At 45.6% G+C, this 13,849-nt stretch overlaps 1 protein-coding gene across 21 annotated transcripts in view; it reads right to left on the bottom strand.

Annotated features, from left to right (window-relative positions):
- The window catches only part of TENM2 (teneurin transmembrane protein 2), a 1,331,021-nt gene that overhangs the window by 213,800 nt on the left and 1,103,372 nt on the right, over nt 1–13,849 (bottom strand). For 19 of the 21 annotated variants that reach the window (XM_084761228.1, XM_084761214.1, XM_084761230.1 and 16 more), the window contains one exon: nt 210–332. The exons of the other annotated variants lie outside the window; for them this stretch is intronic. In XM_084761228.1, the coding sequence (XP_084617354.1) occupies nt 210–332 (123 nt within the window). The remainder of the gene's footprint in view (nt 1–209; nt 333–13,849) is intronic. 21 annotated transcript variants of the gene reach the window in all.

Below are 13,849 nucleotides of genomic sequence, written 5' to 3'. Positions count from 1 at the left end.
CAAATACAGCCAGCAGACAGGAACAGCAAACAGCTTTTAAAAGAGGGCACCTATGAAAGGCAGTCGCTTTTTTTCCTTTCCCTTTCTTTCTTTCTTTCTTTTTTTTTTTTCATGCCTTCCAAGATTTGAATTAAAAAACCTGAAGCAGCTGGCAAGAGCCTTGAATTTTCCTGTGACCTCAATAGGGCAAGCAGCAGCTGTAACCTCACCTTTGCCTCCAGATGGCATTGTTGCCACATCATCGTTTCCTGGTAAGCCGGTCCTTACGCCATTGTTAAAGGTGTGTCCATCTGCCGGCTGGAGTTGCCAATTGAGTCCGAGCAGATGCATTGCTGCAGGAGAGACAAAGTAATGAGAATATGAACAGATAATTCAGCAATGCAAATGTCAAGGGGGAGGGCCAGGTGCCTTTTTCCAAGCAATTGCCTTTTAAGGAAATCGCAGTTCAAAAAACGGCTTGCCCCAGGCCGCCAGGATTAGCTAAAACACAGAAAGTGGCAATGTCCAAGAGCTTCTGTCTCCTTTGCTTGGTGGCAGTTTCCCCAGTCTTGGGGGCAGCACCCCTAGTGGCCCTAGTGGGAAGTGGAGGAAGGAGGCTGAATACAGGTCTGATCTTTCAGGATGAGGTTACCCACCACTTCGCTGCTTGTGCACACACCTAACGTGAGAGCTTTTCCACAGGTGTGCTGACAAAGGCTGGGCTCACCCAGCTGCTCAAAACGTGAATCCAGTTCAAAACTGAGGCTACACTGCTCCCATTTGACCGGCCCTAAAATGCCCACACAGCCAGAGGTAGCCGCAATCACATTGGCCCACTTAGAAGCATGCCTGTCTAACTGTGCCAAACTTTCCCCCTCTCTTCATGACAAGGGCATATCTTTTTAGCACATTGTGAAAATGCTGTGTGTGTGTGTGTGTGTGTACGCACGAGTATGCGTACATATGTGTAATAGTAGTAGAGCCTACTCTAGGAAAAGCCAAAACAAATGCAGCGGTATCTTTCAGTTTCCCCCGAGTATGGAATGAGGCAGAGATGGGATGCCCAGAAGCACAAGCATGTTTTCAGAGGTTGATTTCCAGCTATGCCTCAGCCTCCAGGCAGCCTTCTGGTCTTGTTACTCAGTTTGTACAGTTAGTTTAGGAAACTCAATGTACGGTTCATCCCCCCCCCCATGGATCCCTGCTTTATTGTTACCGAGGGGACGGAAACACCTGTGTTCTTTCCAAGCCCTCTTTTAGGAAATGCTTCCTTCATGGATAAGTAAGAAATCCTCCCCCCGCCCCCCACCCCGTATATTTCCCACACGAGCAGAGCAGTGACTGTGCCCTGGCTGTCTGGCATTCCGATGGGCACGGGGCTGATGCCCGTTGCCACATTCCCAGCTCGGCAGGAGGGAAAGGGCTGTTGACAGGAAAGTTCTGAGTCTGACGTGGGGATGGGAGAAACAATTAACTACAGGAAACACAATTAACAATGCTTAGGAAATTGTTCACAGAGCAATTAATTCTGCATGCCTACCTCCCCTTAAAGTCGGGCTGCATTCTATTAAGGTTAAAAACCTACCTTCACACAATACAGCTTAGATTGATGGCTGCAGATTAAGGTGGCGAGGGACCTGGGAGACTATGTGCCTGCTTTTCTCTCTCTGGCTTCTCCAACTTCAAACCACATTTTCCGTCTCTACATTTCCATGAGGTGCGAGGCCCATGGTCGCAACTTTCCCAGATGATAAATACTAATAAGAATAAGTGACATTTACTGCACTCTTTCCGTTGAGGTAACACCTAATTTTCTCCTGCAGTTTATCTGTTATATGTAGGTCACTTACTTGAAGAGACCAGATTCTATTGCCTCAAATAATGACATATTTTCACCATACAGAGGTCAGGAAATGAGAAGTAATCGTGGTTGCTTCAAGATAACGATAGCTTCTGATTTGTAATTACCAGGTGAAGGGAGCCAAGGAATTAGCTGTTTTAAAATGACTTAAGGAAAAAAAAAAACCCTGATACCATTGGGTTATTGGAGCTTGCCTGGAGCCAGCTGCTGCTGCTGCTGCTGCGCTGAAGAAGCGCTCTTTGGAGGAGGGTCCCTGAGTGCTGGGACAGATGCTGCCACCATGCCTCACAGGTGCAGCTGGGGCCCCAGCCTAACAAAGCTTTGATGCTCATGTCTATGAAAAAGCAGTGGGGTCCTGGCAGGCAAAGACGACAACGTCCCCAGTGCCCTACCCACAGGAATCTGCTCTTCAGAACTGCTCCCTCATACACTGCTCAGGCTTGTCACTCCAAGGCACAGGGTATATTGCCACCGTCAGCTTCAGGAGAATAACAGACAGGCCTGTAATCTTACTGAGCATAAAAGGGACACTCATGACGCTGTGTTCTATTTTCAAGGCTGTCTTCCCTCCTGCCTCCTTAACATTTTTCCTTGTTTCTAGTGTAGCTCTTTATCATCATCGTCATCATCATCATCATCATCACCACCACCACCACCACCATCAGCACCACCACCACCACCACCACCACCATTATTAACAAAAGTATTCAAGAAAACCAGGCATGAGGTCAAAGGGTTAGGCTCAGAGAACCTGAGTCACTTCTCAGACAATAGGAAAATGAGTGAGATAAAGGTAAGAAAAGGGGTATATCCAAATCTCTGAGCATAAGACCTGTGCACCAGCAGAAGCTACACGCAAAAATGAAACTCAAGTTCAGGCATATTTCCCATCATGGAACCGAATCTAAGCAAATAAGTGAGAACCGCACCGGGGGTATGACCACCTTTTCTTATTTTGGGGGAAGGGTATCTGAAATAGGCTTTTGTTGGCATTTATTTATTTATGCCTTTGTTTTGTGTGTCTTGGCGTTCCTGGTCAGCTCTTCCTTGTTCCCTGACTTGAGGGAGACAATGAGACTATCACCTCTCTGGCGTGTGGGAAAAGGACTGAAGTGTCCCCAGGATAGAGACCCTGGGGAGCCATGAAGTAAATGAGTTTGCTGATAATGAGAGTCCTACTTCTTATTGTGCTACTGACTGGTCCTACGGTTTGGGCTAAGGAGTCATTCCTCCCTCCATCTCTCCTTTTCCCTTTTGTAAAAGCTCCCTTCACAGGTGGAATAAAGGCAGCTTGGGGGTGTCAAAGAAGTTATACATACATGGCTCTCCCTAGCTGACAGTATTTCAAACATAGATAACCACACCCACATTTATTAGGGTAGAACATAGCACATAAGGGCATACTTGAAAGCTTGGATGGTGGAGCATTAATTATATGCTTCTAAAAAAGAAAAAAAAAACCAGTGTGGAGGTATAGAACAGGATGGAATATTATGAGTGGCAAAATGGACTAGGATATAAAGGACTAGGCTATTTTGACCCTCAGTATATCATATATCTGCTGTCAATCATTGAGCTCAAATTCAGGCACTGCCATATACATTTTCCTAAAGAGCTCTGTGTGGGTACCATCATGATGCTCATTCATAGTAAGGGAAGTTATCAAGCTTTATCATTAAGGGACTTCAAATCAGAGTTCAGCTATGCTGGGCATGTGGGACCTGCTCCACACTTTATAGAGATCTGGCCTCAAAGTCCATGGGATCTCAGCCAAGTTTACCTCTGCCTTGGACCTCACGATCAGTAAAGTGGGTTGGTGAATTGGCATAAACTGTGTGTATAATTGCTGCTTGGAGGATCTTTTATTTCCTTTTGCTGTTGATTTCAGATGTGGCCTTGTGATCTGCAGTGCACACTGCGCTGCATTATATAGTGACCCTGGATCCTGAGTAAAGAGGCCATTGGACAGAGCCAGACATGGCTGGCAAGCGGCAGAACACAGTGAGAAAAGTAATGAATCATTATGGCAATGAATTTCCTGAAGTTTGAGGTCCTTTCTTACAGTAGCATGGCCTAGTCTACCCTGACTGATTCATTCAACTATGAAGAAAAGGAAAGGGGACATGTTTACATAATAGATCTCTGTGAATTCTTTAGTTTATCAGGTCAAGAGCCTTTCTGAATTCCAGACATGAAATTAATACCTGTTTAGGGTCATTATGCCTATTTCCACGGACAACAAAATATTTGAATATTGTAATACCTTATATTATTATTATTATTATTATTATTATTATTATTATTATTATTATTATTATTATTATTATTGTTCTATTACCAGAGCCAGAATAGAGGGTTGGGAAGCATTGGGAAAGAAGTTATTGCTTCTTCATCTCAGCACTTCCCATGAATGTCCATCACTTCACGTTTTACTGGAGGGGATACCCTGGTTGTCCTGGGATGGTTCCTCCTCCTCCTCCTTCCCCTGAATGCTCCAGCAGCTCATCCCAAAAGGTCTGGTTCAGACCGTGTTAGGGTCAGAAGTGAAATGAGTTCTGGAAGCCCTCTCCTCGGCACTAGCCACCCCCCACTGACAGCTGCAATGTACAATTCATCATGACTTGACAGATTCTACTCCAGAGAGACACTGGGATGGAACAACAGGGCTCCATGGGTCAGCAAGGAAGGGGTGGGGAAGGGCTTCAAGTGGAAGCCCATGGACTTCAGGTGGCATCTGGGAAATCAGCCACTAAAAGCACAGCAAGCAGCCAAGCCCTGGAAGCATCTCTCAACTAATTGGAGAGAACCTTCCCAGAGTGGTGAAAAGGACCCAAGGCCACGTGGGAGGACCACACACAGATCCCAGGTTTTAGTAAGAACAACAGTCAGACCTCCTTGCAGGTCGATGAATAGTTTCTCACTGAAGTCCCTTCCTGTGTTTAGGTGCCAGATGGGCTCCAAAAGAAATACTCAAGAGACTGAGCCCCGCCTAGAGAAAGCAGGTGGGGCTGGTCACAGGTGACAGGATTCTCCAGGCAGCCCAAGGACATGGAGATCCCAGGCCTTGAAAAATGGCAGCTTCCAAAAGGGGTTGTCTGAAATAGTAATTAGGGTATGTGTGGGCCCTGCTGAGTGCCATTTAGAGCCTTCTATGTGCATTGGCTGGCAGAGGCTCAACCTGACAGGAGAGTCAATCAATAAGTCAGCAATGCTTCACCGAGAGCTGCTCAAGCCCTGCTTGTCAAAGAGGACAAACATGGAAGCCACAGATGTTCTGTGTTTGCGGAGCAGGCCCCCAGGAGCAAGGGGTATCTTTAAAGATCAGGCCTGTCGATATATAACCCCGGGGAGGAGATTGGACTCTCCCTTTGAAAACGCAAGACTGCAGGCCAAGCAGAGCCCTGGGAGGGAAAGGAAGGAGCCAAGCCTGCTGGGTCTTGTGGCTCAGCGTGTAGGCAGAAGCATAAGGCCTTTAGGCTGATGTCGGAGTGCGTTCAGAAATGGGAAGATGATAGGAAAGGGTCAGGGTTGGATCTCCTTGGCTTTGCACCAGGCTATTAAGCCCACAATGCCAGGACTCCTGTGGGAAACAGCAGATTCCCACGGTGTCCCTGTGGAAAGGATGGAACCTGCTGAGAGAGGGATGGCCAGGGCTAATGTGCACAGGTGCCAGCCCCGGACTTACCGGGCACTGTAAAGGCTCCTTAGCAGTGAGCAGTGAAAATCAACACATGCAAATGAGCATCTTCAGCCACGATGATGATTCACATTTATTTTGACAACGTGCCAGGGACTGGGATAATTACTTTAATGGCAGCATTTATTCATTATTTATCATTCGGCAAATATTTATTGAGCTCACACTGTGCATCGGATTGTGTCCTGGCCCCAGGAATAAAGCAGTTGACAAAACACAATTCCTGCTCTCATGGAACTTACATTCTAGTGGGAGGCAAAGAAACCAGACACCTGTGAAAAGTGAAGCAAGGGCCAGGCGTCCAGAGGGGGTCGGGGCTGGGAAATACAAGGTTCTTCTTCTTTTGCCTTTAATGAAGACTTGTCAAGGATGGTGTCATGGTAAGTTAAGTTCATACAAAGAAAGACCTAAAAGAAATGAGATGGTGGTTTACTTTGACACCAGGGACCAGCAGTTCAAGCTAGAGTCTTATAAGCAGGAAGGGGAAGTGGAGGGCGGGTAATATCGGAGGAGCAGATGCTTTTGGAGGGACTCAGCCTTTTGTTGAAGAATGTCTTTTGAAAGGGAAGATAATTTCTGTATCCAACAGATAGCTCATCGCCATACAAAGCAGAGCACTAATTTAATTTGTATTTTACAAATATGAACATTGAGCCGGGCGTGGTGGCGCACGCCTCTAATCCCAGCACTCGAGAGGCAGAGGCAGGTGGATCTCTGTGAGTTCGAGGCCAGCCTGGTCTACAAAGTGAGTCCAGGACAGCCAAGACTACACAGAGAAACCCTGTCTCGAAAACCAAAAACAAACAAACAAACAAACAAAAAACAAAACAAACCCCAAATATGAACATTGAAGTTGAGAGAGTTTGACTCATCCCAGGTCATACATACCACCAGTCAACCACCAGGGGAATCTGGGATCCACACCCTGGTGTGTTTCACTTAGGGTCAGAGCCCCAAGTCCTCATGCTGCGCTGATGAATGACTCCATTCTGAGGTACATCCCCATCACCTCCCAAGACATCGGTCCTCTGCATCTTTTCTGCTGGAATACTGTTTTAAGATTGAGCAGGGCAGGAAGGCTCTAGAACGGCTTCTGCGAATGTTGCCCAAGCCCACTCAGGAACCAGTACCTCTTACAAGCAGACATTCATCCTCTGTGAATGCACCATGGCTAGTAGCCATTTTGCTATTTAAACTAAAGATCCATCATTGCCAATGATGGATAAAGGCCTAGCGACTTCAGCCGCCTGGGTGGCTGACATCAGCGTGTGTGGTGGCTTTTTCCTGGCCTAGTCTGCTCCTCATCCTCTGGGGTATGGTTAAGCATAACGCTTGTCTTTCTTTCTTTTTCTTTTTTCTTATTTGGAAAGGCGGGGTGGGGGGGGTGGAGGGGGAAGGGCGGCTTCCGCAATGCCTTAATAGTACCCCTTCAAGAATGCTGCCGCAGCCAAAACTATCTTCTGTGGGAAAGAAGCGATGCAAATAAAACCATGAAAAACAACAGTCTCGAAAATGCCTTAAGACTTAAGAAAGGAATTTAAAAAAATTTAAATCTCAAAGGAGTTAAAAAAAAAATCCCCTTTTAAAAATCCTAACTGCCTTAGTGAAATGGTTTTGCTTATTTTCCCCAGACAGTGTAGCAGTACACTGAATGGAATAAATTCAAAGCGCCACATGGAAGTGACGTCCACAAATCCCTTTACCAGTAATGGGATTTGCGCACCTAGCTCTTGAGAATGCTCGGGGAAACTTACTTGCCTGTCCAACTTTCAGCTTGCAGCTTCCAAGATGCTTGCAAAGCTCAGGGCCAGGGGACGTATACAGAAGAGAGAAGAGAAGGCAGTGATCCCAGAATCCTAGCAAGACCACTTGAAAGAAAAGGGGCTTTGGGGAGACAGCCACTCCCTGCAGGCCCTGTCCTATTCCCACCATTGTCCTAAACCATCCTCAGTAAGGATCGTGCCTGTCACCTTCCTAATTCTGGTCCCTCTCCAAAATAGGGAGGCTTTCTGTTGCCCCCCCCCCGCCCTCCCCCCCCCCCCATCTGCTATGAGGACAAGGTGACAGTTCCATAAGGCAGCTCTGGGACCAAGGAGCAGTATGTTTTCCAGACAAGAAGACTCTACACAGAAGGACCTGCACATTAATCTATTTTTGTGACAGGCTCAGGACAGTACAGCGAGTAGGAAGTGGGATGAGATTAATCAATCCCTCTGTTTGGAGGAAACAAACAGGGCTCGTTGCAGCTTCCAGATGTGTAGGGTCATGGAGTCAGTGTCATCCCCACTCCTTTCCCTTGAGCCCCTGGTGCAGGTGCTCGGCAGGTGGCCTCAGCTGATAGTGTGGGCGTGGTGTGTAGTGTGCTGAGCTGACCTCTAACAACACCCTCCCTCCCCAGCATCACCAAGAAAATCAATACTCAAGACAGACACACGCTCGCAGCCACTGTTTTCCTCCCGTGCAGAGTGCCTGGAATATATTGGTTGCCCATGCCAGCCAGGCAGCCCATTGTCCATGGAGTCTGTGCATCCTTGAGCAGATAAGCAGGCCCAGAGCCATCAGCTGCATGGGTGCCATTTCCCACCCAGATCACTCCCGTCTTGATGCTATTTTTTCCCCCCAGAAAGAAATAAAATAAAAGCCGTTCTTTCCTCAAGAAAGAGCCCAAGAAAACACCTTTAAAGAAGGATAATATCCGGAGGTTTTATTCACCAAATAAATCATGGTCTGGGATTTTAAGAGCTTTTGTGACAACAAAACCTATGCCCACAATCCATGCATATGTACCTAGATGCTTGTCCCCGCCCCAGCTTGTCAATCATGACAGCCCAAACACTATCTGTGTTTTTTGTTTTTTTGTTTTTTGTTTTGTTTTAAAGAATAGCACCCAGCAGCCCTTTTAAAGGGGGAGCAGATCCACGAGGCTACCGACTGACTACAAAGGCAAGGCAAAGGGGTGGCACGTGGCAGGAGGCCACAGGAATCCTAGGAAGCAGACATATGAATGTTTTAGAGGATGAGATGTCATATCGATCCAGAGATGTGCAATGTGAGCTGGAACAAAGAGAGAGAAGTCTCCTGTGAAACAGCCGCCCGCAAGAAGGAGTGGCCAGGGGCTCAGGCCTGTGCTAGTGACGGCCCTTGGCCGACCTGAGCTCTTGGGCAAGTTTCTTCCTTTGGTGGCAGTAAAGTGTGGGGACAGAGGGCTCTGGGATTCCTTTCTCCTTCCTATATCTGCAGGCAGCCCCTCATAGACCTTACCCAAGAATCTTCTGGCAGCCCGCAGACAGGTAGCCTGAACTGGGGCAGGAAAATCCCAGTAGGAAAGGCTTAGGCAGAGAATAAAAGGGAAACTTCCTCCCTATCCCAAGGCCCTGGAAAGAAGAGGGTTTAGCCCCCTCTTGGCTCAAAGTGGTACACAGTACCAGTGAGTAGATGAGTGTGATAAGCTGACATACCTCTGCAGCTCCTTTCCTTAGCTATGATGGAAGCTGCAGTGGTTTTTAGTACTCAGTATAGTTCTAAGTCCCTTGCGCCTGCTACACTTTCCTTATTCTTATTTAAGGGATGCCATACCCTTATTTTACAGAGGGGGTTGGGTGGGGACAGCTGGTTTCACAACCAAGGATGGGCTACTAAGCATTATCTTAACCTCAGGAGACTCAATGATAGCATGTGTTCTGAGAAATTCACCAGGAGGTGATTTTTGTCATTGTGTGAGCATCATAAAGGGGACAAACTGAAATCTCTACAATGTCATGGAGTAATATAACCTTCTGGGATCGATACACATGTGGTTTGTTATTGTCCAGAACTTTTATTATTATTATTGTTTTTTTTTTTCAGTCAGGGTTCTCTGTGTAGCTTTGCCTTTCCTGGACTTGCTTTGTAGACCTGGCTGGCCTTGAACTCACAGAGACACCCCCCTCCAGCCTCTACCTCCCTAAGTGCTGGGATTAGAGGTGGGTGTCACTGCACCTGGCTGACCAGAGCATTTTGACATGATCCCTGGCTACAGCCCTACAGAAAGAGAAGGGTACTTAAACTGATGTCCAGGGTGGAGTAGATATAAGGTGGGTGAGGCCTCAACAAATATCTCTTACTTCTGGCTGGGTTTTGGGTGTGTTACCATGTCCACAGTAGCGATTGTGGCTGTCTGCCATTGAACCACTAGCCACCATTAACGTTCTGGGTTGCAGATAATTGCTTTCCTATTTTGCAGAACCAAGCTGGGGTTCAGAGAGCTGAGCTGGGCAGTCGGTAAGCAGGAGGGATAGGCTTAGTCCGCCAGATGCACGAGCCTGCTCTAGCCCAACATCTTTTCCAGAGTTCTCTTTGGATACACCTTTGTGCTCTCCTTTTCCCCTATGCTAAGCATGGTGGAGCCACATCAAGGTGGGTCTCAGGAGTCTCCTAGTCCAGATAGGTGCTGTTTAGGCCGATGTTAACCCACTCTCCCTACATAGGTATGACAACTTATCTGAGCTTGCCACAGCTATGATTGGCTAAGCCAGGGTTTAGACTTTGATCTCTGGCTTCAAGTTCTGCCCGCCGCTTTCTTCCATTCCGTTAAGAAAAACAGAATACCCCAGGGCCTCCGTGTGACACTATATAAGGCTACACGTAAGACCCCCCCCCCCCGGGAGTGGCTCCCCTTCTTACCCGAGTCAGGTTACCAAGGACTCAGTAACATAAGATAGGCCCACAATGTGTCTAGTTATTGTTAAATGCCTTTTTTCTACTTTTTTTTTTTTTTTTAAGATACATAATGTTTCATAATCCCTGGTGCTGGTCAAACAACCACAGCTGTGAAAAATGAAACTTGTTGTATTTTTTTTAAATGGATGTCAATTTTGAGTGTATTTGAAATGTTTCCTCCAGTAGAGATATGTGAACACCATTAGGGAAGCCTCCTCTGCAGAGGAAGCAGTCTTTGGTGAACATGGCACGTGGGTCTGGATGTGTTACCTAGAGTAGCCCGTTTCATAGGGCACCATGAACAACACAAATGAGATCTTTAAGTATACCTCCCCCCCAGTTTGGGGAGGAAAAGACTCAGTTTGTACCCTTTTTGTATGTAAAATAAAATGTCCTACCTCTCTTGGCTTTAAAAAAAAAAAAAGGATATGCCCACAAATAATTTAATAAAATTAGTTCAAGAGAGGGGCATCCGGGTACCTTCTGAGCTTCAGTTCATAGGCAGAGCTCCACAAGGAGTGGTTTCCGTGGCAGTGCTTTCAAGCTAGAGTCTAAAATCCCCACTTGTCCCTCTTCCCCTTCTCAGAGGACCCAGTGGTCAATACAGACACACGCTTCTTCCTAGGAGAGAATTTGGGTGTGGATTCTGTACCTTTTCAGAAGTGAGAAATGAATCCTAGAATGGAAGTTGTTGAACAAATCCTATATGTAATTCTCATTTCAATTTGGTCATTTGTTCAGCGAAGTCAAATTAGGCACATAGGGAGGCCGCCAATGTCCCTTTCAATTTTTAATTTTTGACATGGTTAACTCTTAAAAAAAAAAAAAGAAAAACTCAGTACTAGAAAAAAAAAACCCTGCATTAGCAAATTGGGCTTGATCTTTCCCTTAAATGGCTCTTAGTTAAGTGGGTTTCAGATGGCTAAGCTGAAACATTTAAAACTTGATTCTGATGGAGAGAAACATCGTGTTGGAAAATTCCTTCTATCTCCCAGGGCCTGATTAGGTAGCAAGGAAGGAAGTCAGGGAGCACAAGAAGGGGCCCCAGCACGGTGATCTATTTGATATCAATACAGGCAACTTAAAAGAACAAAGCTCATTTGGGAAGAAAGGTCAGAATGCTTTCTTTCTGGAACATAAGCTATCTGTACCCATTTTTTTTTTTAAAGAGCCACATTTTCATCTGTAATTAGATAAGTAACACAATTAGATTTATTTTGAGTTAGTGACAATTTATTTAATCGAGCTAATTTGAAGGGTTTTACGTGATACTCAAGTCCCATATGCTTCCTCTGTGATAAGGTACACATTTCTTTCACCAGGCGGTAGTGCTGCAGGATGCTGGGACATTTCTGGTTTCTGCAGAGAGGAATGGGGTATGGTGCTTACCAGCCGCCCTCCTCCTCTCCTTATAGGTTATGTTCCAAACTTCCATTGTAACTCTTTGGAAGAGCTTGAATCCAAGCAGGGCCCAATACACGCCCCCCTGCCGGCCCCCCCCCCTGCTCCCCATGTGATACTGGTGTCTCTTCTAGTGACAGTGGTATGGCTTTGCCCCCAGTTTATTCAACAGTTTAAAGCCCCGAGGTCTAAGGTGAGTGGTATGAACAGAGTGGAAACTTAATCCACCTGTTTGGAGATGATGCCTTTGAAAAGTGATTCAATAACGTAGGTCACTAGGGTAGTGCTCTACGATTGTATCTCGGTGGCTTCACAAAGAAAAAGAGCAATCGTATAGGTGGAGAAACATACATCCCTGCTGTGATACAGTGCAGAGGCCCATCACAGAGCCCAAGCCATGCTGTTTGGACTCTGAACCTTCAGAATGGTGAGTTCAAACAAACCTCTCGTTTTTATAACGTAGTCTGCTTCTGGTATTTCGTTACAGCAAGGGGCTATCAACTAATACAATCAGCCTGGGACAGGTCTCCAGGACTTGCATATGGATAGAGAAAGAAAGATGAGCCCATTTGAGAACGTGCACATCATTGTTACTCCTTACTATTTTTAGGTAGAGGTTTCTAAAAGGGTCTCTCCTATTTAACACCACTGTAACCTAAACTGCATAAGCCCGTTTGGAGTTGGTATGTCATTTTTTTTCCTCTTTTGCAAAAGACAGAAATGCTATTTCATTATCCAAGGTCTGTGCTTGCTGGTTTTTGTTTTGGTTTGAATTTGTTAAATCTGGCCAGTCTAGCAAGGTCCTACAGTTAGTTGGGACTAACTCCTCGAGACAACTCTGTTGCCAGCCCAGGGAACAGCATCTTCAGCACTCCCTCTGACCTTCCATGCTCCGCTTGGGCTCTGTCAGAAGCAACTATCCTGTCAGCTCTCTCCTCAGACACGCCCGCCTTTCCTGGGGCAGTCTAGCCAGAAAGGCATTTGCATTCTTCTTCTGGGCCATCACTGGCCGACATAAATATAGCACACATGACGTTGCCTTCTTATTTTAACCACTCCAAATAAGTACAAATAAATATAGTTTTAAACCCAAAATAACCCAAGTATTATCAGTTCAACATGTCATGATCATAAAATCCCGAATGAGGCATTTTACGGTACTTTTTGTTTGCGCAAAGTGCTCAAAATCTGGTTTGTATTTTACACTCACAGAATCTCAGTTCAGACGCTAAATTTTCAACAGTTAAAGTAAAATGCGGTTCTGCCAAAACAATGAAAGTGTTAGTAAACACAAATATTTTACACTTCGGTTTTTAAAGTTAAATGAATTGAAGGGGAGTAAGACTTGCTTGCCGCCTTGCGCTGAGCCAGTGTGCCCGTGGGAACAGTTTGAGGCATCTGCGGTTCAGGCAGTTGTCCTGAAGCCCCTGAGACTCCCTCTCCCCATTTGCAGATGCAGATATGGCTTAACAGTGATCAGTGAAATGCTGGCGATCCTTACCCAGACCATGAGCTGTGACTGTGTGGAGCCATGAGGTATGTTTTCCTTCCCTGTTTTCTAATTTGTCCTTGTGACCAGCAGAAGGTTAGACGGCCATAGTATTGAGGGACACACACTAACACATACATATACACATACACATATAAAAACAGTCAGACATACACACACTTATGTACACATATATATACACACATACACACACACACGTATACACATATATACATACACAGAGAAACACACAAACATACATATACACATATACATAATACATACATACATTCATATACACATACTGACACATACATGTATACTTCACCCATACACATATACAGTCTCACATATACACACATACAGATACACACATAGATTTTATTTTATTTTTTTAGACAAGGTTTTGCTATGTAGCTCACACTAGCCTCGAACCCTCTCTACAGCACAGGCTGGTTTTGAACTCATATCCTCCCACCTCAACCTCCCAAGTGTTAGGATTATAGATGTGCCTCATCATGCTTATATAGGAGATATATATTAAAAGCAAGAATGCTTTGAAAAGCTGTGTTTAAGACTCTAGACTATGCTGGTCCTATAGCGTTATAGGCTAAGAATCAATGGTCACAGCAACACACTGAACCTACTGAACTCCTTATGCAGGGTCTCAGTTTCTAGCTGATTTTAAGATTATGTTTTAAAAATTGAGGTAGTAACTGTTATT

The sequence above is a fragment of the Acomys minous genome (genome assembly GCF_964271855.1).
Source record: "Acomys minous genome assembly, chromosome: 16".
NCBI classification, from domain to species: Eukaryota; Metazoa; Chordata; class Mammalia; order Rodentia; family Muridae; genus Acomys; species Acomys minous.
The sequence above is the reverse complement of the archived record's forward strand: the minus strand, read 5'-3'. Positions and strand labels throughout refer to the sequence as shown.